Here is a 26,184-nt window from a genome sequence, read left to right on the forward strand (position 1 = left end):
ATCCAACTGATTCTCAGTAGGAAGACATCAGGTCTAATTTTCTTCCTGAATCTTTTCAGTCTTTCATATTCTGGGTCACTTTAGAGCATGCCCAGCCTTTTGACTCAGTGCTATATAGGAAGATCAATGTTCTAAAAATGTATGGAACATTTGCCCTCCATGAAAATGACAATTTGCAAATGTATTGCTGCCCATGATTTCAATCTTTACATTTAACTGCACTGGGACAGGAGGGGATGAGGGCCTTACCATCTTCATAGGTCACAAACTCAAGTCCTCAAGAATCTCTTTCATTTAAAGTGAGGGAAAATGTCTCCTACCATTTTGTGGGACAGTATTCATTGAAATACAGGGGGTAATCGCTGACCCACCATTTCCAATGAGGAATGCCACTCATGATGTGAACATTTCCCAACTGGGTCAATAGGGTAGCATTCAGGGACTGTGAAGAGTCTAAATCAGAGAGGGATTCCCAGAGCTGGTGAAGTCTCCCAGATTCCGCTGTTGGCAGATGGCCCTTAGATAACTACATTAAGCCCTGGATACTCTGGAATGGTATCCAAGAGTTCACTCTAATCATCTACTGGAAAAACCAAGAGGAAGAATAGATATTGTCCAGACTATGATATACTATTATAAGGACAACTCATAAAGCTCATCCATCAGTACTCAAAGATTCATACTGGGAAGATTAAAGCTTTCAAGGGCTGAAAATGGATCTATTGAAGGACCAGAGATCTTGGGTACATAAAGGAGGTAGCCTGGCAGTGTTGTTCTCTCAGTTAAATGTAAATTGGGTTCATTGGGCATTTAAAAGAATCATTCTCCATATTTAGGGTTAAAGTGAAAAGGCAGAAGCTGGCACTGATTAAGATATTGTTCTGGTTGAAAAGAATGTTGTGGAGTATTGGGAAAAAAGTATTGGACTTAAAATCCAGAGATCTGGGTTCAAGTTCAGCTTTGTGGACATGATTGGGCTGCTTAAGAATTGCCCTGAGCTTTCATTTATCTGTCTATAAAATGTCAATATTAATCATTGTGCTACCAAATCCCTTAAGAAAAGTGTTCTGGTCACCTCATAGTCCTAAAAAAATTATGTCATTATTTGGACATTTCAATTTATTTCTGAAAAAATTAAGATGTAAAAATGGGTATTTTCCTAGAGTTTGAGTTATCTGGCTGCCTTATACATAGGTATAAAAAGGCAACATATCTCCCCACATTGCCCTGGACTTTGACAAGTACATAAAATTCTCAGGTGTCTTGGTGTGACTTTTTCAAAATCTTGACATGTGGGGGTCCTCATTTCATCAAAAATGAGCCCACATTAGCAGAGAGTACTAGTGCCTGGATAATCTGGAAGACCATCCTAAGGGACAGTTCTAGGCTTCTCTGAGTACAGCTCACACCACATGCTTCTGGCTTCTCTATATCTGCCACTGACACCACCTTGAATTCTGTACTCCATATTCAAAGACTTGACATTATCTTTGACACCATTTAATCAGTTACCAAAGCCTAAGCACTCTGCCTCCACAGTAGTCTACTTACCTATACCTTTGTCTCTTATCCTCTCAGTTAATGCTCAATAATATTTATTAAGCACCTACGGTATGCCAGGCAACACTTTCTGTGGGCTCTTCTCCTCACATGCCCAAACTCCTATAACATAGCATGGGATTGAAAGAATCATCACGGCACCATAAATGAAGGTTTGACTGGTTCCTTCAAATTATACAGTTGACATTTAATTGACTAGAATATGAAATAACATGAAAATTCATCAAACCAATGGGCCAGTGGCAGATCCATTTGGAAGTCCTCAACGGTGGCAAATGCTTGGAAGTTATGGAGAGGGAAGATTGGGCTCAGTAGATGGAAAAGTCTTCCTGCCAGGGTTGTAACTTGGCTTGGGATGTAGGGAGGGTTTCCTCCCCAAATGGAAGCTGGATGACTAGTCAACAGCTACATCAATAGGGGGATTCCTGTTCAGACATGGGCTGGACTGCATAATCTCGGAGCTCCCTTTGGATTCTGACCTTCTATGGTTTTAGAATCTCTTATTTCTTACTAAATAGACTCCAAGTAGATCCTCCAGTCTCCACATTCTTCCTCTTTCAACGTATACCACTGCTAGATTTTTCTTCCTTATGAATAGATAGGCTGCTGTCACTCCTCTGTCCAGGTTTTTTTTTTTTTATTTTTATGGCTTCATAGAAGCATGGGTTTACAACTGAAAGGGAACCTAGAGGTTATCTAATCTAGCCCATCATTCTATAAAAAAGGACACTGAGGCCCAGAGAAACTGAGTCACTAAGTGACTAATGTGGGATTTGAACCCAGATCCCCTTTAATGCTAGTGTCTTTTCTTTGAGATTCCCTCCAATTTATCCTGCATATAGCTTGCGTGTACATAGTTGTTGGCATGGTGTCTTCTCCATTAGACTATGAGCTCCCTGAGGGCAGGGACTTTTTTTTTTAACTTTCTAGTTATCCCCAGTGTTTAGCACAGTGCCTGACACATAGTAGGTATTTCATAGATGCTTGTTGATTTGACTCCAAACTCTTCTCCTTTCCACTCTACCACACTGCCCCCTTATAGCTTACTAAGTAAAGGTTAGACTCCTTTGTCTAGCATTCAAAGCCTTCTATAATCTGGCACCACCCTACTCTTCCATCCTTAGAAAATCAAGCCGGTATCATTGGATTATAGTTAATAATGGAAGGACCTTAGAGTCCTTGGGGTCCAAACCCCCTCATTTTACAGATAAGGACCTAAAGCCCAGAGAGAGTGACTTGTACAGGGCCATAACTAGCGAGTGACTGAGGCAGGATTTGAACCCAGGTCTTATTGATTCCAAGTCCAGCAACTCTATCCACTATTTCATGTTTATACTGCTGTCCTATACACACATTTTCTGCTCCATCTAGGCTCTATTGCTTTTGGTCTCCTCAAAATTCTCTGTACTTTCCCACTTTTGGGCCTTTTCTATAGTATTCCTTGGGCCAAGAAGGTCCTGCTTCTATGTTTTTAATGTGTTGAATTCCTACCCATTCTTTAAAGTCCAACACCAATGTCACCTCCTCCATGGAGCCTTCCTTGAGTAACCTGCCCCCCCCCACTGCCCTCCCTTCCAGGTTTCCAGAATCCTTTCCTCCCTTGGAACTTGCTTAGCATTTTGATATGCATATCTTTGACGCTCTTATCCTAGGTTAGTGTGAATCTATAGCTGAGCCATTCTACCAGACTGTAAGCCCCACCAGAACAGGGACAGTCCCAATAAACTGATGGTCTTCTAGGCTCTGAGCACAGTGCTCTGCACTCCAAGATGGTTAATCAGTGTCTATTGTGGCATTTAAGCTCATGTTAGTGAGCATGCTGTCTGGTTGGTGGCTTTGAGAATACATATCGGGGATTGCCCGGGTGGAAGCTGGAGTCCAGGCGGGCATGGGAGACAAGGGCTGTGAGGGGAAGGCCTGGGAGGTAGGGGGTGGGAGGACCAGCCCGGTAAAGAAGAGCCCCAATTGGTGCTTCAGTGGGTGTGACTGACCAGCCTGGGGACCAGGAAACACGTGGCTGTTCAATATCCTTGGTCAGATTGGCTCCTTGTCTGTTTCAGCATCAGCCTCAGGACCATCTCTTGGTCACCTCCAGGGTGTGAAAGCAACCAAGATTTGTGCCTGGAATGAAGCCACCTTGAGGGCAGGGGATGTCTTGACTGGCACAGAGTAACTTAATAAACACTTGTTGGCTTGAACCGCACAAAGCTGAGCTGGTCTTGGCAATGAGGGCCTCTCTTGCATGGCAGGGGAGGGGGCTTAGCATGCAAGCCAAATCACAGACGGGGGAGGGGAGTGACTGGATGGATAGCAAATGTCAAGACCTGCCCTCGAGACCAGTCCCGGGCCCCATGTGCTCCTGGAGCCAAGGGCACATTCCATTATGAATGGTAGTGAGTCGTTGACTGAGAATGGAATGACATGGATGATTTCTTAGAATCAGAAAAACACACTGACCTTTACACTACACAGGTGCAGCAGCATAATGACCCACCAAGTGTAAGCGCATCAATTCCTGGGGAAAAGGCCAATGAGGTTAACTCAGCATGGATCCCAAACAAGTACCGTCAGTGACATCACACAGAGAAAGAGTGGAATCAACAGAACTCCCAGGGCCCTGGGCCCCTCCCCCCACCTCAGCCCCCCCCCTCCCCTTCCAGACAAAGAAATACACAGAAACACTGGGACTCTGGGGAACTTCTTGGAAAATGAAAACTTAAACCAGTCAAGTGAACTCCAACAATCCTTAGTGATGAGTGCCATATTGCCAACTAGAACCAGGGACATTTAAGTTGGGCTCTTCCCAGTCGGCCTTGAAAGTTAAACACGTAGACCCAAAGGGAAGTTAATTTTTTTTTTTTATTTTCTCAATGGGAACTATATCACAGGAGGGGAAAGACCTCTGATTGACCAGCTAAAAGAAGCTTCAGATGTCAAACAGAGGGGTCTTCAGTCAATTACTGTGCCCTCAGGAATCCTTCCTCCATCAAAGGTGGCACTAACTCCAACCTCAGCCAGAAGCCCCAAAGAGCTTGTCCTCATGAGACCTTCCAGGCATCCCACTAGGCTCATCTTGTACATTGCCATTATGATGGTCCCAGATGGAAGGTGAGCCCCTGGGAATTCTTGATCCCATATGACAGCCCCTTCTCTGTGTACAATGCACCATTACTGAATGATCACTGGACAGTCATGGCAGTGGGAAGGGAGAATGCCAGCTTCAGGACTAGTTGTTGTGGTCATTGGGTTCTTTCCACAAAAATTTGTGATGATATGACAATTTAAAATGAGTGTTTCCCAAGCATTTGTTCATGCCAGTGCCTTCCATGGGCACTGTTCACAGCCATCAAGCTTTGCTTCCACAAGTTTCTTTTATGAGATGATAGGGGAAACCAACTGTACTAGTTTTTACACAAAAGCAATGAATCGAAGTTAGCATATCTAAGATTTTGGGCAGAAAACTGGGACTCAAGAAAGTTGCTGTGATGACATCTCATGAGCGTTTCCAATCTGGGCATCATTTCCAGTTCCTACAATCTTGCCTCCTCATCTTTCCTTAAAGTCGCCTTGAAACCAGTCAATGTGTTTTCGTTCCAAAAGAAAGCATTCGACTCATATTGCCCAAGCCCAGAGAAATTTGAAGCTTTGCTGACAAGAGAATTTGTTTAAAAAACAAGTTGTTAGCTTGCATTTGAAATGCTTAGATTAGGCTAGAAATGGGAGAATGTGGTCCCAGTGGCTTTGAATCTCAAAGTAAGGGATGAAAGAAAGCCTTGCAAGCATCTGTAGGGAGAGCGGGGTAGGGAGGGGAGAAGGGGAGAGGTCTCTCCTGGTAGAAACACACTAGCTGGATGTTGACGCAGCTGATTGTATGCACGTATAGATTAGGGGAAAATGAAGAGGAGAAAAAAATCTCATTTTAGCTAGAAATTGTCCGTTTCTGGAGAGTTTGCACAGTGAAAAATACTAAACATCTTTAGCAGCCAAAACCATGTTGGAGATGGAGTTTAGAGGGAAGAGTAGAAAGAGCATGGAGAAAATTCACCTCAGCAAAGCCCAGCATTATGAAGATTCTGGCTGTCTCAAATGCCTTGAGGTCACTGGAGGGGCCAGGGACCAGGCATCAAGACTGGCAGTGCATTTCTCTTTTTTTTTTTTTAAACCAGTGGATGAACATTAGCATTTAAAAGGACCCAGGGTTCTGCCCTAGGGAAGGCAGGGAACTCAGAATAGCCTACAGGTTTCTCAACTCTCTGTTACTCCTGTCCCCCCAGTAACTTCCAAACACCCCAGGAAAGCACCAAATGATGGAGGAGTCATTGAATCTCCAAGGCCTTCCAGTCCAGCAACAATCCCCCCATGGCCTACCTGACTGGTGGCGACCCAGCCATGTACCTCCCCAAACAGCCCATTTCGCTTCAGAGAGGTCTGGTCATTAGGGAGGTTTTCCTGAAAATGAGCTGAAATCTACCTCCAAGCCACTTCCCCCATTATTCCCAACTCTTCCCTCTTGGGCCAAGCCAGACCAGGCTAATCCCTCTTGTACACATCAGAATCCACTGACCATGAAGAAGGGGCTTGGACTTAGGAAGACCTAAGTTCACATCCAGCCTCAGATACTTACTAGCTGTGTGACCCTGGGCAAGTCACAACTGCCATCTGCCTCAGTTTCCTCAACTGTAAAATGAGAATCACGATAGCACTCATCATCCAGGGTTGTTGTGAGGATCGAATGAGATAATCTTTATAAAGCACTTAGCACAGTGCCTGGCACATAGTAGGTACCTAAGAAATGACTGTTCTTTTCCCCTTCCCCGACATAGGCTCAGAAGTTTCTGAGTGCCGAGAACCCCTTCCAATGTCAGTTGCTTTACCAAGAGGCTTCTCAAGACAACTCCCCTGGTGCACTGGCCATTCTCCTGCGCCTTCTCATTTCAGCTGCAGGGGAAGAAAGATGAGCCAATATAAGCCATCACGGCCACATCTGGGTGTGATTTGTCAAGAGGCCAGCCAGAATTGGCTGTACACGGGAACAGTCCTCATCTTTTGCCTACCCAGACAAGTAGATGAGAAAACAAGGGCATTTAGAGGTGAATGAGATGGGTAGATCTGAGAGAAATCCACATTTTTGCTTTCATTGAGCCAAAGTGTATATTGTTAGAAATTTCGAGCAACTCATGTGTCACAACATAATTTGAAGTGAATTAGTCCGTTAGTAGAAAAAGCCTTCAATTCTTTGCCAATGAAGGGAGGGGTGTGTGTGTGTGTGTGTGTGTGTGTGTGCATGCGTGTGTGTATCTCTGTGTGTATGTGTGTGCATGTGTGTGTGTGTCTCTGTGGCTGTGTGCATGTGCACAAGTGCGTATGTGTATGTGCATGTGTGTGCACATATGCAGATGTGTGCATGTATGTGCATATATGCATTGTGTAAGCATGCACATGTGTATTTGCATGCGTATCTATGTGTTTGTGTGTACATGTGCATGTGTGTATGTGTGCACATGTGTGCTGAATACAAGATAAGGCCAGTTTTGTGGAATCACTTTAACTGATATTAGGCAAAAGTAATTAGGAAAGTGAGACGCACTGAACTACATTAAATTGAACCACAGAATGACCCAGAGGCTAAGAAAACTAATGAAGCCTTGGTGAAGTCCTGCTGTAGCCGGCGTGCCTTGGTCACTGTGTGTCTATGGTGCTGCAGTTAGTGCAGTAGACTGATCATCCGGAGAGAACCAAGAAGCGCCAGCTCCGTGGTCAGCAGAACACTAGAAGATGAATTCAAATCCAGCCCCTTGCTGTGTGACCCTGGACAAGTCACTTAACCGCCATTTGCCTCAGTTTCCTCATTTGTAAAATGATAATAGTACTCACCTCCCAGGGTTGTTGTAAAGATAAAATGAACTAATATGTTTAATGTGCTTTGCAGATCTTAAAGTTTCCCATAAATGTGTGCTATATTGTTACTAACAGGGCAATCAGAATAGGAGGAAGGTAACCATGAAGGAGTATGACACATAGGATTGGTTACAGAAAATGGGAATTTTAGCTTGGAGAAGCGAATCATCAGGGGATGTAATAGCTGGCTCCAAGCATCTGTCTCACTGCCAAGTGGGAGAGGGGAGGGATTTATTTTGCTTGGCCCTCTTGGGAGTAAATGGGGGAACTTCAGAGGTACAAGGAGACTTGGTAGGAGGAAGAGCATTACAGCTGTCCAAAGGCCCACCTACTCTCCTCCCCCCTAGAAGTCTTGGAGCAAAGACCAAATGGCCCCATGTTGGGGATGTTCCCCAAGGCCTTCTTGTCCAAGCGTATTGGTGAGATGGCCTCTGAGCTTCTGTATTTCACAGCCTGAAATTGCCATCCCACTCACATATAACAACACAAATTCCACTTTGGGTCCTAAAGAGACAATGCCTTGGAAAACAGATTCATATTGATGAGAAGCAGCATCCTTCTCTCCCTCAATTGCCAAGCTTCTTTACCACTCTAGTATGAGGCAGCACTCTGCAGACACAGAGATGGCGGTGGGGCCTTGGCTGAGTGCCATCGAACCGCCAACAATTACTGCATGAATAAGTCATCTATTCCATTGCACTGTTGATGCTTTAGCCCACAGTCCACAGGGTACACATCGTGAGTAGATTTTCTAGCAGTGTTGATGGGTTTACTCAGATCCAATCACACACACCCCTTTATCTAGCCTCCCATGTCCTTGATAACATGACTTACAAGGGGGGCTTGTGGTCAACGGTCTTTTCTACAGCAGTAGCATATGTATGTATGGCATAACGCAAGTTGAAAGCATTTTCTTCACAAAATCCTTTAAGGTGGTCAGTGTAACAATACTATTCCCATTTTACAGATGAGGAAACTGAGACTAAAAGGGCTAACTGACTTGTCCAGAATTGTTCTAGCTGAGAGTGGTGGGCCTGGGTTTCTGACTCTAAGGCTCTTCCTGCTGACCCTCAGTGCCTCAGTTTAAACTACAGCTATGGACAGAGGGAAGCACAATGACCCAGGGGGCCAACCTATGTCCTTGGCTAAATGAGGCACGAACCAACCATGCTGACCTAAGACTGTAGACTCACAGATCTAGGGCTGGAAGGAACTTCAGAAACTGTAGGTCGAACCCTCTCATCTTACAAAGGAGGAAACTAAGGCCCAGGGAGGCCAAGGGGCTTGCTCAAAGTCACACAGGTTTCAGCTTAAGTAAGACCATCAGAAGCAGGATTTGAAACTGGATCTACTGGCTTGGGAGTTGACGCTCTTTCCCCTCTGCCCTCCTAACATGTTGCCTCCCATCCCTTTCCCCAATGCCCAGTGGGGTGCTCTCAATATGAGCTTATTCTGTCGTATTCTCAGCTTCTTCTACTGTGAGCACCTTGCAGATCAGAACATCTCATCCCTTTTGTGTCTCTGTGCTCCCAGCCCATGCCTGGCCCTCAGGAATGCTTACTGCATGCCCAGCTACCATCTGTAACAATTGACATCGTCATTGGCAGCTGGCCTTGTGGGCCATGAAGAGGAGCACATCCCGCAGATGATAAGCAGTCAGTAGGTCAGTAAACATTTGTTGAGCATCTACTATGTGCCTGGCACTGTGCAAAGCACTATAGATACAAAGGAATGCAAAAGATAGTCCCTGCCTTGAGGAACTCACAGTTTAATGGGGAAGATAATGTGCAAACAATTATGTACAGACAAGCAATGTACGGGGTAAATAGGAAATCATCAGCAGAGGGAAGGCATTGGAGTGAAGGGAGATTGGGAAAGGCTTCCTGGAGGAGGTGGGATTTTAGCTGGGCTTTGAAGGGAGCCAAGAGGCATCAAGGAAGCAGGAGAGCCTTCCAGGCATGGGGACAGACAGAAACAATGTCTAGAGTCTCAAAATGGGAGTGTCTTGTCCAAGGAACACCCAGGAGGCCATCGTCACTGTCCCAAAGAGTGGGTGGGAGGAAGCAAAGGTGTAAGAATTCTGGAATGGTAGGAAGGGGAAAGGTCAGGAAAGGAAACAAAGGATTTTATATTGGGTAGGGAGGTGACATGGTCAGATCTGTGCTTTGGGAAGATCCCTTTGACAGCGAGTGGAGGATGGCCTGGAGGGCCCAAGAAGACTTGTGCGCCACCCCCCCCAGCAGCTACTGCCAGAGTCCAGGTGTGAGGTGATGAGGGCCCACACCAGGGCGGGGGTGGTGTCAGAGGAGACAGGGGAGCATGTGTGAAAGATGGTACAAATTGTACAATTGACCATGGCTCCAAACAAAGCAGGATTTTTGTCACAGACAGACCACTTAGAGCCTAATGGAATACACTTTTTACCATGGATGGGAAGATTGGAAACCCAACTTTCATTGTCCATACAGATCTGAAAATTGTATAGTTTGACTCTTCGGAGCAATGACTCAGTCTTCTCAGCTGGGAAATCTGCTCTTCCCAAGGTCTTAGCCAGAGCTCATTAGATACCAATGAACCCTGGCTGCCATGGCTGCTGCATCCACCAAACCAAACCACTGGCAGCCATGCGTGGGAAGGGAGCAGCTCTCTGTTGCCCCTTCCCTTCTACCCCCACTTTTACCGCCAGTGTTATAATTGAATCTTCAATTGCTCATGGGGACTGTCTAGTGCTCCCCTCACAACCCCTGTGACTTCACGCCCCAAAACACTCTTCCTTGGCTGGGACTTCCCTCTGTGGGTTTCCTCCTTCTATCAGAATGGGCTCCTTGAAGACAGAGATAGGGCTTAGCACTTGGTAATAACTGAAGTCAAAGGCTGCCTTAGATGCTTACTCGAGTCAACAGGTATTTATTAAACACCTCGTATGTGCCCAGGTATGATGCTAAGTGCTCAGGACACAACTACAAATAAAAAGAAAGAGTCCTTGCCTCAGAGAGAGTACATTCTAGAGGGAGAAGACAATGCATAAAAGGGAGCTGAAAAGCAGAAGGGGCCAAGGAACTCCCCAAAAGGAGAAGGGATCCATGAAAACAGAGGGAGAAGGCAGCTAAAATATAATGGCCAAGACTGGAGAGTGCTTTACTACCTCTGGGATCCTGGGCAAAGAACTTAAAGTTCAAGTTTCCCATCTGTAAAATGGGGATGACAGTAGACCCTACCTCCCCAGGTTGTTTTGTGGAGCTAATGAAATAATACAAGTAAAGTGCTTTGCAAACTTTAAAACACTTCATGAATAATATGTATAATATCATTAGTATAATATGTATGGAATAAATTTTATTAGTTCATTCAATAACAGCATTGATGTGCTAATCCTCCAATTCAATTTTCACTAACCTCACTGGTCTTCCACTTAATTTCCTTTTAATCGGGGTAAGGTTCACTCAGGCTAATTTTCATTGGATTTACAACTCAGATAACTTTCCCTGGAATGAACTTTAACATATTTCGATTGGGATAGACCCCTCTGTCTTCTAAGGTCACACAAAATTGTTTTTTGTCTTTTTTTTTGTCAATTATAGATGGCAAAGCCCCCAAATTATCAGCCTTCTCTGAAGCTCTGCATGGAACATTATTATACATGGGAAAAATATTGCATAAGCAGAAAAAACCTCATGTATTAAATTTTATAGATTAATCAATAGATAAAGAAAGAGGAAGAGTGAGAGAGAAAGAAAGTCAAAAAAGAGAGGGAGGGAAGAAGGAAGGAAGGGAAGGAGGGAAGAAGAGGGAGGGAAAGAGAGAAGGAGGGAGAGAAGGAGAAGGGAAGGAAGAAAGTATAAGGATCAAAAATGGAAAAGAAGGAAAAGGGTAATGAGACTGAAAACAAACATGAAACAGGCTCAACCATGTATATATGTAATATATATATGTATATATATATATATATATATATATATATATAAATAAAATACATACATTTATGTATGCATGTGAAATTGTATACAAACACATTTAACACCATTTGTAGAAGTGGCTTCTCTTTTAAAAAGGCAATTACACTTTTTTCTTCCTGAAAATGGCCTCACAAAGAGAAGCAAATTCTCATTGCTCACAGGGGACCGGCCTCTTCATTCTCTCTCTTGTCATCACCCTTGTAACTCGTGACTAGGTAATTGCGTTTGGTCTCGTTGTGCCTTCTCCGGATCCTTATCCCATCACCCTGGAGTTCATCCACACCTCCTCCTTCATTTCCTTCCACTCTGTTCAGTAGGAATGAGTGAATGAATAAACAAGCATTTGCTGGGCACCTCCTCTGTGCCACATCCGGTGCTGGACGTGGGAGATCTAAACACAAAAGGGCTGCCCACATTCCTCGAGAGCAGGGCTACTTAACCTGAGGTCTGTGACTCTTTCTTTTACACTTTGATAGTTGTTTCAGTAGATATGGTTTCCTTTGTAATCCTCTGGATGTTGTTTTATACTTTTAAAAACATGATTTGGGCTTCACCAGGTCACAGTCCTCTCTCTCCCCCTCCCCCTCTCCCCTCTCTCTGTCTCTGTCTCTCTCTGTCTGTCTCTCTCTTTCTTTCTCTTTCACACACACACACACACACACACACACACACACACAGAGAGAGAGAGAGAGAGAGAGAGAGAGAGAGAGAGAGAGAGAGAGAGAGAGAGAAGAGAGAGAGAGTAGGAGCCCTTCTTCCCTAACTGGAGGGGACCAGATACATAGAAGAGAGTTGGAAGGTCCAGAAGACCCTGAAACTACAGTGTTAGATCAGGTTGTTATGCCCGGAGCCCCTTTGGTGGCCCCAGTGGGTCAGATGGCAGTGTCAAGAGGAAAGTGGGCATACAGAAGCAGGGCAGATGGATGGCAAAGCCTAGGGGTCCTCCATTTCATCAGAGGGAAGGGCGTCTGCTCCTGCCTCCTCCAAGGTCTGTGGACAGACAAGCAGCCTGCATGAGGGGGAAGGGAAGAGAGAGAACACACCAGGTGTGGGGGTGGCTCTTCCCTCTGTGGGTTGGAATAGCTGGTGTTGAGGTCCCTTCCAGCTCTCACCTTCACAAAAGTGTAAGTGATATAAGAAAACTGAGCTTGGGGATGTGTTAGGACCCGCTCATAGATTGCTGGACTTGGAGTCAGGAGGCCCTGGGGCCAAATCCCATGTCAGAGACTTATTCACTACATGATCCTAGACAAATCACCTCTCTGAACCTCAGTTTCCTCATCTGCAAAATGGGCACAATAAATAATACCTGCTGCACTGGGCTGTTATAAGGACTCAAAGAAGACAATAATGTGTAAAGTGCTTTACAAACTTAGTATGCTATACAAAGGCCAATTCAGGGTGTGTCTCTAGGATGCTCAATCTGGGTCAAACTCACCCTCCCACAGGTGAGCAACTCAGGGCCGCTGCTCAGTTTCCCCATCTAAAGATCCCTCCGTGCCTGACACCTCCTCAGCAGGATGGTACTTTTACCATAACTCTACCCTTGAATAATTCCTCAACAAAGCTGTCTACCAAGAATAATAGCTCTCCCCAACATGTTTGCATGAAGAACAGGTTTCGGTGACAGTCTGTCAAAACATTTTCTTTTTCAGACCAGCAATATGATGGGACAGAACAACATGGAACATATGGGCTAAAGTCTGCCCTCAGCAACTAAGGCTTCGCTCCCTCGGCTTCAGTCAAATAACTGACTTCAACAAAAGACGTTCCGAGTACCTGTTTTCAGTTGGATGCCTCTGATACACCGTGGGTCCCCCATCTCCACGTCTATTTGAAAAACTCTGCATCAGTCACCTTGGGAGAAGCTGGAGCCCAAACAGAGACAGGCATCTCTATCTTCAACGTGTCTGCATGACAGTGGGTTTTAAAATCCAGCCTATTCCAGTGCAGATCACCCCAAAAATGTCATGGCTTCTTTTTAAGAACACCCAAACAGCAGAGATAGATTGACTCTCTCTGACTCTCTCTTGCCCCCCCTTTGTTTCTTCTCTCTCCTCTCCTCTCTTCTCCTCTCTCTCTCTCTCTCTCTCTCTCTCTCTCTCTCTCTCTCTCTCTCTCTCTGTGTCTCTCTCTGTCTCTCTCTGTCTCTGTCTCTGTCTGTCTGTCTGTCTGTCTCTCTCTCTCACACGCACACACACTCACTCACTCTGACATTGGGTCCATTTGTATCTCTCTGGAACTCCCTTCACGGAGAGTATGAGAGGTTCAGAATGTGCCAGTTGGATAGCTACCCCTCTTCATTCTCACCACACCCTAAACGTTGATGTCATTTCCTGGGAATAGCCAGGGGAAACCAGTGTGTGCCTCAAGATGACTGATGCAGGCTGGGACACCTGCTTCCTCATGTCGCCTTGCTCCTCCTTCATCATTCCCACACTCTCTCTCTAGATGGACAGACCACTCCCTCGCCTCTCAGGATGGGTAAACAAGGACCTGAAATGGATGTCAAACTGTCCATGGATCTATATCAGGACACACACCCTTAACGATTTGTACCTTGGCTTCTTGCACAGAGTTGTATTATTAACTAAGCACTCTGGACCATACAATATGAGTTATTCCAAGCCTCACCTGAATACTTCCTTGACACTCCATTCTCCAGGCTTGGCATACATCGTCTGCCACAAACCCCCAGGGAACAGTTTTCAGTCATGTCTATTCTTCCAATGACCAGTGTCAGGAGGTGTCCAAATGATCCTTTATAGTCCATGGGATTAATTCCAATTATGGGATTCTGCTCTTTCAGGGAATCTTGCAGGCACGGTAGTTTGCAACCTGCCTCTCTTGATTCCCCCAGGGCCTGGAGCCTTCCCTCCATGGATTACCTAACTTTCACTTCCTATCTATTTGCATACGCTATCACATCTGCACCTTGTATTCTCTGCTAATTTTGATGTCAGAGTACCTGAGCTCAGCTCCCAGCTCTGCTCATTGTATGCATGAAACTGAGCAAGTGGCCTGACCTCTCTGTGCCTCACTTTCCTCATCTGTAAAAGGAAGAGGCCGGACTGGATGTCTCTGCACCTCTGCTCTCCTGAGGCCCTGGTCCCTCAGTAGATCAGTGTTAGCTCCTTGAGAGCGGAAGTTCTTTCTCTTTGGTTTTTGTATGCTCAGGCCTTACACAGGAACGTAATAGGTGCTTAATAAATGCTTGTCAATTGATTGTCATGTCAGGCATCCCTAGAGTTTAATATTTTCTATTGACTTCCCTCCTCCTTCCTCTCTTTATTATTATCCTCATTTCACAAATGAAGCAGCTGAGGCTGAAGGCAGTTCAGAGACTTGCCCAGCGTCACACAGCTGGTCAGTGCTGGAGGCAGGATTCTAACTCGGTACTTCCTGACTCCCAGTGGATTGTGCTATTGACCACCCTGGGCACATCCACCTCTTAAGCTCCCAAAGAGGGGCAGCTCTCACCTGCTGGGTGGTCTGGACCCAGCAGGAATACTTCCGCAGGAATTAAAGCCCCTGATGCATGCTCTATTACTGAGCCCACACTCCCACTTTCCCTATATTCCTGAACCATCTGGTGAGCTGCCCAAAGCACCCTCAGCTAGCTCAGGTACCGTTATCTGAGCATTCCTCCCATAATTCCCAATGACCCCTGGGCCGGCTTAATTGACCATGCTTTTAACTCCCACACTGTCTGTATCTAATCACCCTGTTGGGTTCCACACACTTTTCATCTTCAGCAGTCCAGCCCAGAACAGAATGAATTCTCTCACAAGTACCACAAGTCAGCATCCAGCCACACTTCTCCACCAACTGTTATTAGGAGGAAGGCTGCTCTCCTCTGTAAGGTGGGGGTGCTCACTGCTGAATACAGGCAGCATCTGCCCCCTTTGCCTTCCACAGACAGCTTCTGTAGTCTCTCAGGTTTGGCATCCCCAGGGTCTAAAAAGGCCTAGAGGAGGAACCCGCATGGTACTGCCAGTGACATGATTGCCCATGGCCTTGAAGCTTTACTGGGACAGTGGTCACCATAGGTACTGTTGAGGAACGGGCACTAACTACTGTGAATCCAGTAGCTGAAGCTCTGGGCCAGGGACACCCAACAGAATCCCAGGCTGACACCAGGGAGGCAGGAGATAAGGAGCAAGAGCAAAGCTCTAGTTGTTTTTGGGGTTCATCGGGTCTGGCGGCTTCTGGCTGTCCTAACTAAAGGTTTTACTTGGCCAATCCCCAAACGTTCTCCTTGTCTTTTCACCTCTAGTGAAAATCTGGAGATGAAGAAGCAAATTCTAAGTTGTGCCTAAGTCACAGAAGTGGGGAGCTTCCGTTTTCTGCACTAATGATGCAGGTGTTTGATGTTATCCAGTTTTGTAGAGGCAGCTGGAGGTGCAGTGAAGAGGGCACCGGAGTCAGGAAGACCTGTGTTCAAATGCAGCCCCAGACAATACCGTCTGTGTGGCTCTGAACAAGTCACTTAAGCTCTGTATCTGCAAATGGAGATACTAATAGCACTTACCTCGTAAAGCTCTGTGCAACCCTTAAACACTATATAAATGTTAGCTATTACTAATAGTATTGTTTTGGAGGTGAATTTGGGGATTCATTTAAAAAATCTCAATGTCATTTGTTTCTAGCCAACTAATAAGCCTAGACAAAAAAGCCTAGTGGAAAGGTCCCTGTACCTGTATCAGGAAAGAGCTCTGCCATCAATTAGCCAGGGGACCAGAAGGAAGTCACCCAACCTCATATGCCCCTAGGTAGACGTGGGGACAAAGGTTACTACAGAGATCTAATCAAGAGTCGTGGTCTTGGGCTAGCCTATGGGTCTGAAGCAAATAGGCCAGATGGTGTGTGTAATGAAGCAGGAAATAATGTTCTCCCCTATTACGGAGACTGGTGCACAGTCATCACTAAATCAATGCCTGTTGATTGTTGGCCCACACCTGGGGGGTAAACAAGCTATCCACATCTGGCTGATAAGAGGCTTCCAGCCAGGAAGGATCTCAGGGGCCAGAGAAGACCCCAGCTTAGATGTATGACAGCCTGGAGGCCCAGAGAGAGGGGAAAGGGCCTTGCCTTAGCTCACATAGCTAAGTGGCAGAGTTAGGATTTGAACCCAAATCATGTTGCCTCTAAGTCTAGCATGGTATACACTTACATTGTCCAGCCTAAGGAGGTGACAATCCAGTTAGTTTTTCAGAGAAAATAATGAGACCCTAGTGGACTCTCTGACTGTGGAGAGATCGTGAGGCTGTCTATGAGAGTGTGGGTGATTTGAAGCACACCCCTCATGCCAGGAGCAGAGGGAAGGCTTCTCACCATCCCCTTCTTCCTCCTTATTCTCCCCATCTCCATCCTCCTCCTCCTCCTGACCAGGGCCAGCAGCTTCATCTTTGCACATGGAGGACCCAAAACCTTGAAGATCATGCGAGAAACTTGATATGATTGATGGGGACTGCTGTGGTCATCCTGCATCACTCAGGACAGCTTTCCTTGAGAATAGCAAGGTCAGGGTGAGTCCCCAAGGAGATGCCTCCTTCTTTCTGAGCCTTCCAGGGCAGAGAGAAGAGGTTTAGACACCGATGGCACAGAGTAGGGCCTTAATAAATGCTGATTGATTGATTGATTGGAACTAATGATTATTTTATCACAGCCTCAGAATGAGTAAATTTGTAATCTTAGACACTGAAGTCAGCACTTTTCAGAACTCATGTCAAAGTTTGCCCCTGTTGATTCCTTCCAATCTATGCTCTAGATTATGACCCTGCCCTTTCCCTATTCTGGGTTTCTGCTTTTTTATTAGGAAATTGTAAGTACTTAAATGTCACGGGAGAAAAACAGGACAATTTTTGTCCCAGATCAGACCACAGCACCGTTAAATGTTCCGTGTCAGAAAACAAATGGATTTCTCCCAAACTAATGGCTTCACACTGAAAAAACAAAACAAAACAAAACAAAACATGACCACTTGGAGTTAAACAGATGAGGCAGGGATGTGCAGACACTTGCATGAGTACAGCTGCCTGGCCATGTGTGGTCAGCTCTCTTCTCCCGCCCTTAATCACAGCTAAACAGCCACAGAGAAGAGAGGGAGTAAAGAGCAAACTTGTTTCTCAGGGGATTGTGACTAGAACTAAAAGGGATCTCAGAGGCCACCTGTTTACAGAAATGGAAACTGAGGCCTGGAGAGATTAAGTGATTTGTCCAGAGCAACGCAGTTAGTAGTGAGGATAGAATTTGATCCTAGGTCCTCTGACTTCTGATCTATTAGTTTTGCCACTGTGTTAGACTACAAGCCCTCTGGATCGTGGAAGACACAAAGTCCTAACCTTGGTTTTCCTTTGCAATCCAATTGTTCCTGCATCTATAATGTTGATAATATTGTCATTAAATAATAATGTCAATAACATGGATCAATAAGCAACAAAGGCCACTGAATTTCTAGTATAATGATTCGGAGTCCAAGAATGACAGTTGTAGAAAATTCCATTTAGGGTTAATGGCCAAGGGAAGAAGGGGAAAAGGCAGAAACAAAGAGTGGGGACACAATGGTAGCTGCTGAACCATTTCCACTTGTGACCCAAAGGGACCACTGCCACCACAGAGCCATGGTTAACCTTCCCATAAGCCCTCCTCTCCCAGTCATACAAGCTCTGGGTGCCCAATGTGAACCAGAGACCGCTGCCACCTCCAAGCCTTGGCAAACCTTCCCATGAGCCCTCCTCTCCCAGTCATACAAGCTCTGGGTGCCCAATGTGAACCAGAGACCGCTGCCACCTCCAAGCCTTGGCAAACCTTCCCATGAGCCCTCCTCTCCCAGTCATACAAGCTCTGGGTGCCCAATGTGAACCAGGGACCGCTGCCACCTCCAAGCCTTGGCAAACCTTCCCATGAGCCCTCCTCTCCCAGTCATACAAGCCCTGGGTGGCCATTTGTGCCTCCAATCTGTACCACATCATGGGGACCTCTCGTGTTGAAAAGAGGCCATGGAGAAACAGCTTGGTCCCAGCCATGAGAAGAATATCCAATGTAATCTGGCTGTTTGGTATCAGAAGGCAATGTTAACACTCTAGATGCCCCAAGAATAAACAGAATGAAAGAAAATGGAAAGAGGTGTGCAGCAGACCTTTGGATTTACCAAGGTCTGTTTACCATCTGTCCCTTTCACTGGCCAGACTACAATGCCTACACCCAAATCAGCCTATACGTGGATGAATTTGTCCTACTTCACCAAGGCTCAGGAACTCCTAGTTCAGAAGAACTACACAAGACTGCCTGTTTGCCCATACTGAGCACGATAGAAAATCGCTTCTAGTCACTGAATCTAGAAACAGTAAATGCACATTCTTTCTACTCACTGTCATTGGGATGATTTCTTGCTCTGTTTTATGAGGTTTCCCTGAAAACAACAACCTCTCCTAGAACCATCTCCAAGGCTCTCTGCTCTTCGTCTCACACTGTTTGACCACCAGGGCCAGGAGAATAAATCTGTCATAGAGATCTACAGGCGGAAGGGACCTTAAAGGTCATTAACTCCAACCCTCTCTTTTTATGGAAGAGGAGTTGAAGTCCAGAGAGGTTAAATAATTTTCCCAAGGTCATAAAGATAGTAAGTGGCAAACTCAGATTGGAGCCCAGGTCCTTCGACCCAAATCTAGTGTTTTTGCCTCTTTTGGACCCTCCCATCGCCTCTACTCTTTAGAAGCTGCCTTTTCTCCTTCCAAGTTCTCACCATAGCATCTAGATTCTTGTTGTTGTCATCATTGAACATCCAGCTCACTCTCCCATCTCCCCAGTAATTTCTGGACGTGGCCTCCAGTCTTATTCACCTACCCATCTCTATGAATTGACCCCAATTTCTTTACCCCCTCAAAGCTGGTACCCACTGTATCTATGAGTCAGCCACATGTAGGCAGAAGTGGTCAGACCTCAGATACTCTGCTGCCCAAACTGAATTTGCCCCCTGGTGGGGGTGAGACAATCAATGTCATGTATAATTTTTCTCTGATAATGTCCTCATGTCCAAGATATATAAGGAACCGATTCAAATGTATAAGAATAGAAGCTATTCCTCAAATGATAGGTGGTTAAAATATATGAACAGGCAGCTCTCAAGGGAAGAAGTCCGAGCTAGCTAAAGCTATATGAAATAATGCCCCAAATCACTACTAATTAGAGAAATGTGAATTAAGGCAACACTAAGGCTCTACCTCACACCCATAAGATTGGCAAAGTTGATTAAAAAAGGAAAATGATCAATGTTGAAGGGACTGTGGGCAAACAGACACATCAGTACACTGTTGGTGGAGCTATGAACCGGCCCAGCCATTCTGGGAAGTCATTTGGAACTAAGCCCAAAAAGTTACTGAACTATACCTACCCTTTGACCCAGCAATACCACTAATAGGCATATACCCCAAAGAGATCGAAGAAAAAGGAAAAGACCCATATGTATAAAGCTATTAATAGCAGCTCCTTGTGGCCACAAAAAACTGCAAACTGAAGGGTTGCCCATCAATTGGGGAATGGCTGAACAATTCATGGTATATTAAAGTTATGGAATTAATTATTGTTCTATAAGAGCCAATTAAAAAATGGGTCTGTTTCAGAGAAACCTGAGAAAACTTGTCTGAACTGATGTGGAGTGAAGTGAGCAGAACCAGAATAATTTACATAATAACAACATTACAAAGACAAACAGGATTGATGACCTGGAAATCCCTAATCAATACAGTGACCGGTCATAACTCAAGAGGACTGAAGATGATGAAACATGCTGCCCACCTTCTGACAAAGGGGATGAGCTCACGGTTCAGAATGAGGCATGCATTTTTTGGGACTTTGTCAGTGCAGGGATTTGTTTTGTCTACTGCATATTTGTTACAATGTTTATCTTTTTCTTTTTTTTTTTTCCTAGGGTGGTGGGGGAAAGAGGATGAAGCCGGAGAGAGAGATAATACACTTTTGTTAATTGAAAAATATAATGTTAAATTTTAAAATAGATTACATTTTGTTTCTGGTCTGACACACTTTGAGGGGCAAAAATCAGGTGGGTTTGGAAAACTTGAAAAACAAGTATGAACTGTGATATGGTTCAGAGATTGGACCCTGATCACAGAGGATGTTTGGTGTAATTTTGGCTTGCCATTTGGCCAGGAACTGGTTTCCCTGCTGGCATGAGCCACCTTCTCCCAACCTCATCCCGAAGGGTCATTTAAAAACTTTATAAGGGAGGAGGATCTTGAATGATGGGACACAGGTGTTCTTGGCTTCTGGCAATGCATAAGAACTTGGAAAAATACCTTCTCTCTGAACCAGTAGCTGTCTGAAGGCAGGTACTGTCTCCCCTATTGATAAGGGGCTCCCTGGAAGGGGAGACCATGTCTCCTTCTTCTATCTCCTTCTTCCCACCCACATGCTCAGAAGCCAGCCAGGAAGTGGCCTGGCATCAGCCATCCCTGGGCAGTACCAGCTAGAGTAAATGGCAAAGCTGAGCAGATCAGGGAAAGAGGGGCCTGGAACATCTCTGGGCAGGATGAGGATCTAGGGAAGGGGTACTGTGGCTCTGTCTGTTGACCTGAATCCTAGTTGCCAGTCTCCAGAACTACATCAGAGTTCTTCACTGGTTGGCAAGTGGTTATTGCATAGAAAGCAGTGAGGTGGCACAGTAAAGAGAGTCCAGAAGACTTCTCCTTTTAACCTCAAGCCTACCACTTCACCTTTATCCTTGTTACTTTTCAGCTCTTTGGATGCTGGTGAATTCTCACTGTCATTCAGAGTGTTAGCAATCTAGCTGTGCTAGCTTTCTGTCACTGGCAAATGTGATAAGCTTTCCAGAGATACCTTTCTATCTAAATCATTGTTAAAAATCTTAAACAGTGTCAGGCCCCTCACAGATGCCTGGGGCATGCTGATAGAGACCACCTTCCATGGGACAGTGAACCAGCAATGACTCTCCTTGATTCATCCATTCAATCAAATCCAAATCCACCATTTTCTAGCCCCCATCTCTTTGTTTTGTGCCCAAGAATAGCATTTAGATCTCACTGTCAACTCAAGCCCCCGGATCTTTTTAATGTAAATTTTTGTCTAGCCTTGCTTTCCTATCTAGCATTTAACAGTTGGGTTCCTTGAACCCAAGGGCAGGAATCTTCATTATCTGTTAATTTTCATCTTGTTCAATCTGGTCCACTGTTGAGATATGGAATCCTGACTGTGCTCCAGTGTTTTTCCCAGGGTTTCCCCCCCACATATGAATTGGAGCTAGCATTGGGACCAAGGGCTTGAGGGCAGATTTTCTTCTCCTCTTTTCTTTTCCTCTCTTTCTTTCTTTTTTTGCTTTCTTTCTTCCAGAGCCCTTCATCTATTGCAGACATCTGTTTAATGCCCACACCAACACAGAGCCCAGTATACACTAAGTGATAAATAAATGCTTTTTCACTTATTCATTCAGTTTCAGGGGCTGCTTAGAGGGTAAAGTGGTTTTGATACTCTGTGAGTTAAGCCCAGGTACAAATTGCCAACAAACCCTGGTGCTTCTATTAGACTTTAATTAATTAGAGAGTAATAAAGGTTTTTCAGCTGTCTCCTCCCAGATTAGTGAGCTCACTCTTCACCCTCATCCCATGACACCAGCTGCCCCTTCTTGCTGGCTTCTCAATGTCACTTTTGGGTTTCTGCCTTCTCCAATGCTGTATCCATCCCTGATCTCCGAATCTCCCTCAGTGGCTTCTCTCCACTTCTGGGCATCTTTGAGTGGATCTGTCTGGGTCAGCCTATGTCCTTCCTCTGAAGGTCCCTTTGTAGAGCTGGGCCACTCAAGTTAGTTTCACATAATTTCTTTCCCCCCAACTGTGGTCCTCAGCATATAGGATGTCGCCTGGTTTAACAGTGGCAATTCAGTCTAGAATGAAGCAAGTATTGGGAGCCTGTGCACAACAGGAGTGGAGAAGGGGCAGATTCTGAAGCCTTAAGGTAACAGAGTACCAGAGTTGGAGTCAGGAAGCCCTGGGTTTGAATCCTGCCTCAGACTTTTGCTCTCTGTTCAACTCGGAGCAGAGTCACTCAACCTCTCAGCCTCACTCTTCTCATCTATAAAATGGGGATAACAACAGCACCTACCTCCCAGGGCTGTTGACAGGACCAAATCAGATAATATAGGCAGTATTTTGCAAACTTTAAAAGGCTGTATGAATACTAGTCACTGTTGTTGTTACTCTCATTAAACTTCCCTTTACTCCCTCTTAATCAACTAACAAGCATTTGCTGAGTGCCCAGGATGGGCCAAGCACTGGGTTAGCCATTGGAGATACAAAGACAAAACAAATAAAATACAACTCTCTCTGCCTTTAAGTCATTGATATTCTAGTAGGGAAACAATATGTATGTACAACGGCAAGTAAATGTAAAATGTAAAAGGGAAAGGAATAAGGATTTATGCAGCACTTGCTACACGCCAGGCACTGTGATAGGCGCTTTACAAATGTTATCTCATTTATTGTCCGCATTTTACAGTTGTGGAAACTGAACCTGAGAGAGAAGTGCCTTGCACAGAGTCTCACTACCATATATGAGGCTGGATTTGAACTCCTCTCCACTGCCAAATAGTTACAAAGTAATGTGGGAAGGGGCATGAACAAAGAGAGGAATCAGGAAGTTCCTCTTGAAGGAATTGGCACCAGAGCCTTGGAGGAAGTTAGGGGTTCCAGGAAGAAATGGCAAGAAAGGAGATTTCAGGTGTAGGTCACAGCCTAGGCAAAGGCCCAGAGATGGGAGATGGAACATCATGTCTGGGGAATAGCAAGGCAGCCAGTTTGCCTAGAGCATCGAGCACTTGCAGGGAGTCATGAGTCAGCAACCTGTCAAGGTGAGCCCTGACTATGAAGGACCTAGAAAGACAAACAGAAAAGTCTGGATTTCATCCTAGAGGCAATTGGAAACAACTGGAATTTCCTCACCACTGTGGCAGTGTGAGGCAGTGGACAGTGCTGGACTTTGTGGCCAAGCTCTGCAGAAAAACTCACGAGGGCAAGGACAAGAGGTCACTCTCGGTTGCAGCCATGAGTGACCACAGGCTGAAGCCAACTTTTGTTGGGTAATGGGTCGTGTGATAAAGGACTGCCCTGGCCAAGGACTGCAGTAAGGCTGACCCAGAGCAAAGCCATGATTCTGGGAGCTCTCAGGGGTCTAGGTAGGGTCTACCCCTTGCACACCTAGCACATCGTTCTGATAAAACTATTGGTGCTACAGCATGTGGAGCGTGGAGTAGATAGAGCTCAAAGGGCCCTGAAAGGCCACTGGGTCCATCCCCTGCATTCCACAGATGAGAAAACCAAGGCCCAGAGGAGTTTAGTGACTTGTTGCATTGTTACGTAGCTAGTAAGTGTCTGAGGCAGAATTTATACCTAGGACTTCTTGTCTACAGATTAGAACTATGACTTTAACTCTTACTAGTTATGTAAGCTCACTTAGTCTCAGTTTTCTCACCTGTCAAAGGCAGATAATACCTGTAGTAGACATTTCAAAGAGCTCTCATAAGGCTCAAATGGGATGTATTTGAAAGCCAAGGCATTGAAGGTCTATCACACTAGGCAGCTAGGTGTTGAAGTGGCTAGAGTTCTGGGCCTGGAGTCAGGAAGACCCGACTTCAAATCTGACCTTAGTTATGTGACCCTCAGCACATCACTTAATCTCTGTTTGCCTCAGTTTCCTGTAAAATGTGGATAATACAGCACTTATCTCCTAGGGTTATTGTGAGGATCAAATGAGATATTTGTTAGATGCTTAGGACAGTGCCAGGTATACAATAGATGCTTAACAAATGCCTGTTCCCTTCTCTCCCCCTTCCCTTACATGACTTCTACCTAGCACCCAGCCTGTTGACATACCAGACTTGATCATATCCTTTACCTTCTTGACAAACAGGACATCTGACTGTTTCCCAGCCTCCAGAAAGTCCTCCCTCTGGATCCCTCTCTGTTGAATTCCTCCTCTGGCTGTTGTCCCAGAGCCCCTGGCTTCCAGGGGTCCTGCTGTCTCCCCACTTTCCTGGCACTTTTGTCTGGGGCTCTTCTTTGCCCCCATTAATTTCTACAATGGTCCATATCTTCTTTTAAGCATGTCACATCCCCTCTTAGACCATTAGCCCCTTGTGGTCAGACTTTGACTTTTCATATCTGTATGCCCAGTATAGAGCCCTGAGTCTTGCATGCAGTAGGCACTTAATAAACACGCACAGAAATTTGAATGTGGGCACACACTGTTTGTTTGTTTAGCTTTCTTCAGTGTGTGTATTTTCTAGAACTTCCTCTGGTATGATGTCACACCAACACATGGAAGGCATTGAGGGTACTCAAAGAATCCCTAGGAAGAGCCCCCACCCAATTAAGTCATCAGAAATACTCATTAAAGGAAATTATGTGTCATTGCAACTTGTCAAGATCTTTTTCAATCTGAATCACTTTGCGAGGGAAGGGGAGACATGTTTGCCAAGGAAGACTGTTAAATGGAGACTCCTTCCTATCTCATTTTGCTGGGGCTAATGGCCCTCACCCCAGGATGCTTCACTGCTAGTTTGCAATATGACAGGAATAGCTTAGCTCCTGGTGGGAGGAAATTCAGGCCATATCATCCTGTAATTGGCACAATCAATTAAGGGCCATCTTTCATTGACACAGCCACAGAACATTATAGAAGTGATTCATTTAGGAAGAGAAAGCTTGGGTGGGATTTTCATTGGAAGCAGTGAAGTGAGCTCCCACTCTGACAAGATGGTGGATCCCTTGTGGAGAATAGCTCTGGCTGGCGTTATAAAGCACTTTAAGGTTGGCAAAGCAGTTTACGGGCATTATCTCGTTTGAACCTCCCAACAACCTTGTGAAGGAGGTGCTAGAGGTAGCATCCACGTTTTACAGATGAAAACCGGAGGCTTTGAAAGGTTGAGTCACTTGCCTAGGGTCACATAGATAGCAAATGACAGAGGAACTGAACCCGAGTCTTCCTGATGGCAAGCTCATCACACTGTCCTCCGGGGCATCCTGTCGTCTAATCAAGACCGGTCCTCAGTGTTCCTTGTCCGATATTACAAGTCACACTCACACTGCCTTTGCCTCACTGTTTTCCTAAACATTAAAGGGCTCTCACAAAAGCTCTGAGTACATGTGATTTTCTGGGAAATGCCCTGGAGAAAATTTTTCCCTGGGTTAATTCCTGCTATACACTACCTTAAATGGTGAGGGGCAATTTGGGCCACTTTTGGCTAATAGGCAAGATGGAAAGCCACCCACCCATGCTTCATGCTTGAAGGTAGGCCTGGAACCAAGTGAAAGGGAGCCTTCTACCAAGGCAGCTCTTGCTATGCCCCACAACTTCTATGAGCTGAAGAGGGGACAATGCCCAGAACACCGTGAGGCCCCATTGATCACATTTTGTCCTCCTAACCCTGTGGCAGATGTGAGACCATGGTCCCCACTGTCCCGCTCTTCTCTTTGGTCAATGTGGATGTGAAAGGAATTCAGAGTCAGAGGATGACACAGAGCATTTACTCAGTGGCATTTAGAGCAAGAAGAGACCTCTGAGGTCATTCATTCTGACCTCGATGGGTGAGGACCCTGCCTCCCAGAAAAGAGGAGTGGTCGCCCAAAGTCCCCCATCTACAGCGCAGAGGAGCCAAGATGTGAGCCCCGCTCAGCGGCCTCCCAGCCAATTCCGTTTGCCTTGTCAGTCAGCAAGTGTTTACCGAGCAGCCGTGCTTAGT

General features: G+C 45.5%; 1 protein-coding gene across 4 annotated transcripts in view; it reads right to left on the bottom strand.

Moving 5' to 3' along the window:
* Window positions 1-26,184, bottom strand: part of HECW1 (HECT, C2 and WW domain containing E3 ubiquitin protein ligase 1) — a 317,358-nt gene that overhangs the window by 199,495 nt on the left and 91,679 nt on the right. For 2 of the 4 annotated variants that reach the window (XM_020964419.2, XM_020964418.2), the window contains exon 1: window positions 4,018-4,078. The exons of the other annotated variants lie outside the window; for them this stretch is intronic. In XM_020964419.2, coding sequence (XP_020820078.1) covers window positions 4,018-4,044 — 27 coding nt within the window. In that variant the 5' untranslated portion in view covers window positions 4,045-4,078. Of the gene's footprint in view, window positions 1-4,017; window positions 4,079-26,184 lie in introns of those variants that run through there. 4 annotated transcript variants of the gene reach the window in all.

The sequence above is a fragment of the Phascolarctos cinereus genome, unplaced genomic scaffold (assembly GCF_003287225.1).
Source record: "Phascolarctos cinereus isolate Bilbo 61053 unplaced genomic scaffold, phaCin_HiC Scaffold_4;HRSCAF=312, whole genome shotgun sequence".
Taxonomy (NCBI): domain Eukaryota; kingdom Metazoa; phylum Chordata; class Mammalia; order Diprotodontia; family Phascolarctidae; genus Phascolarctos; species Phascolarctos cinereus.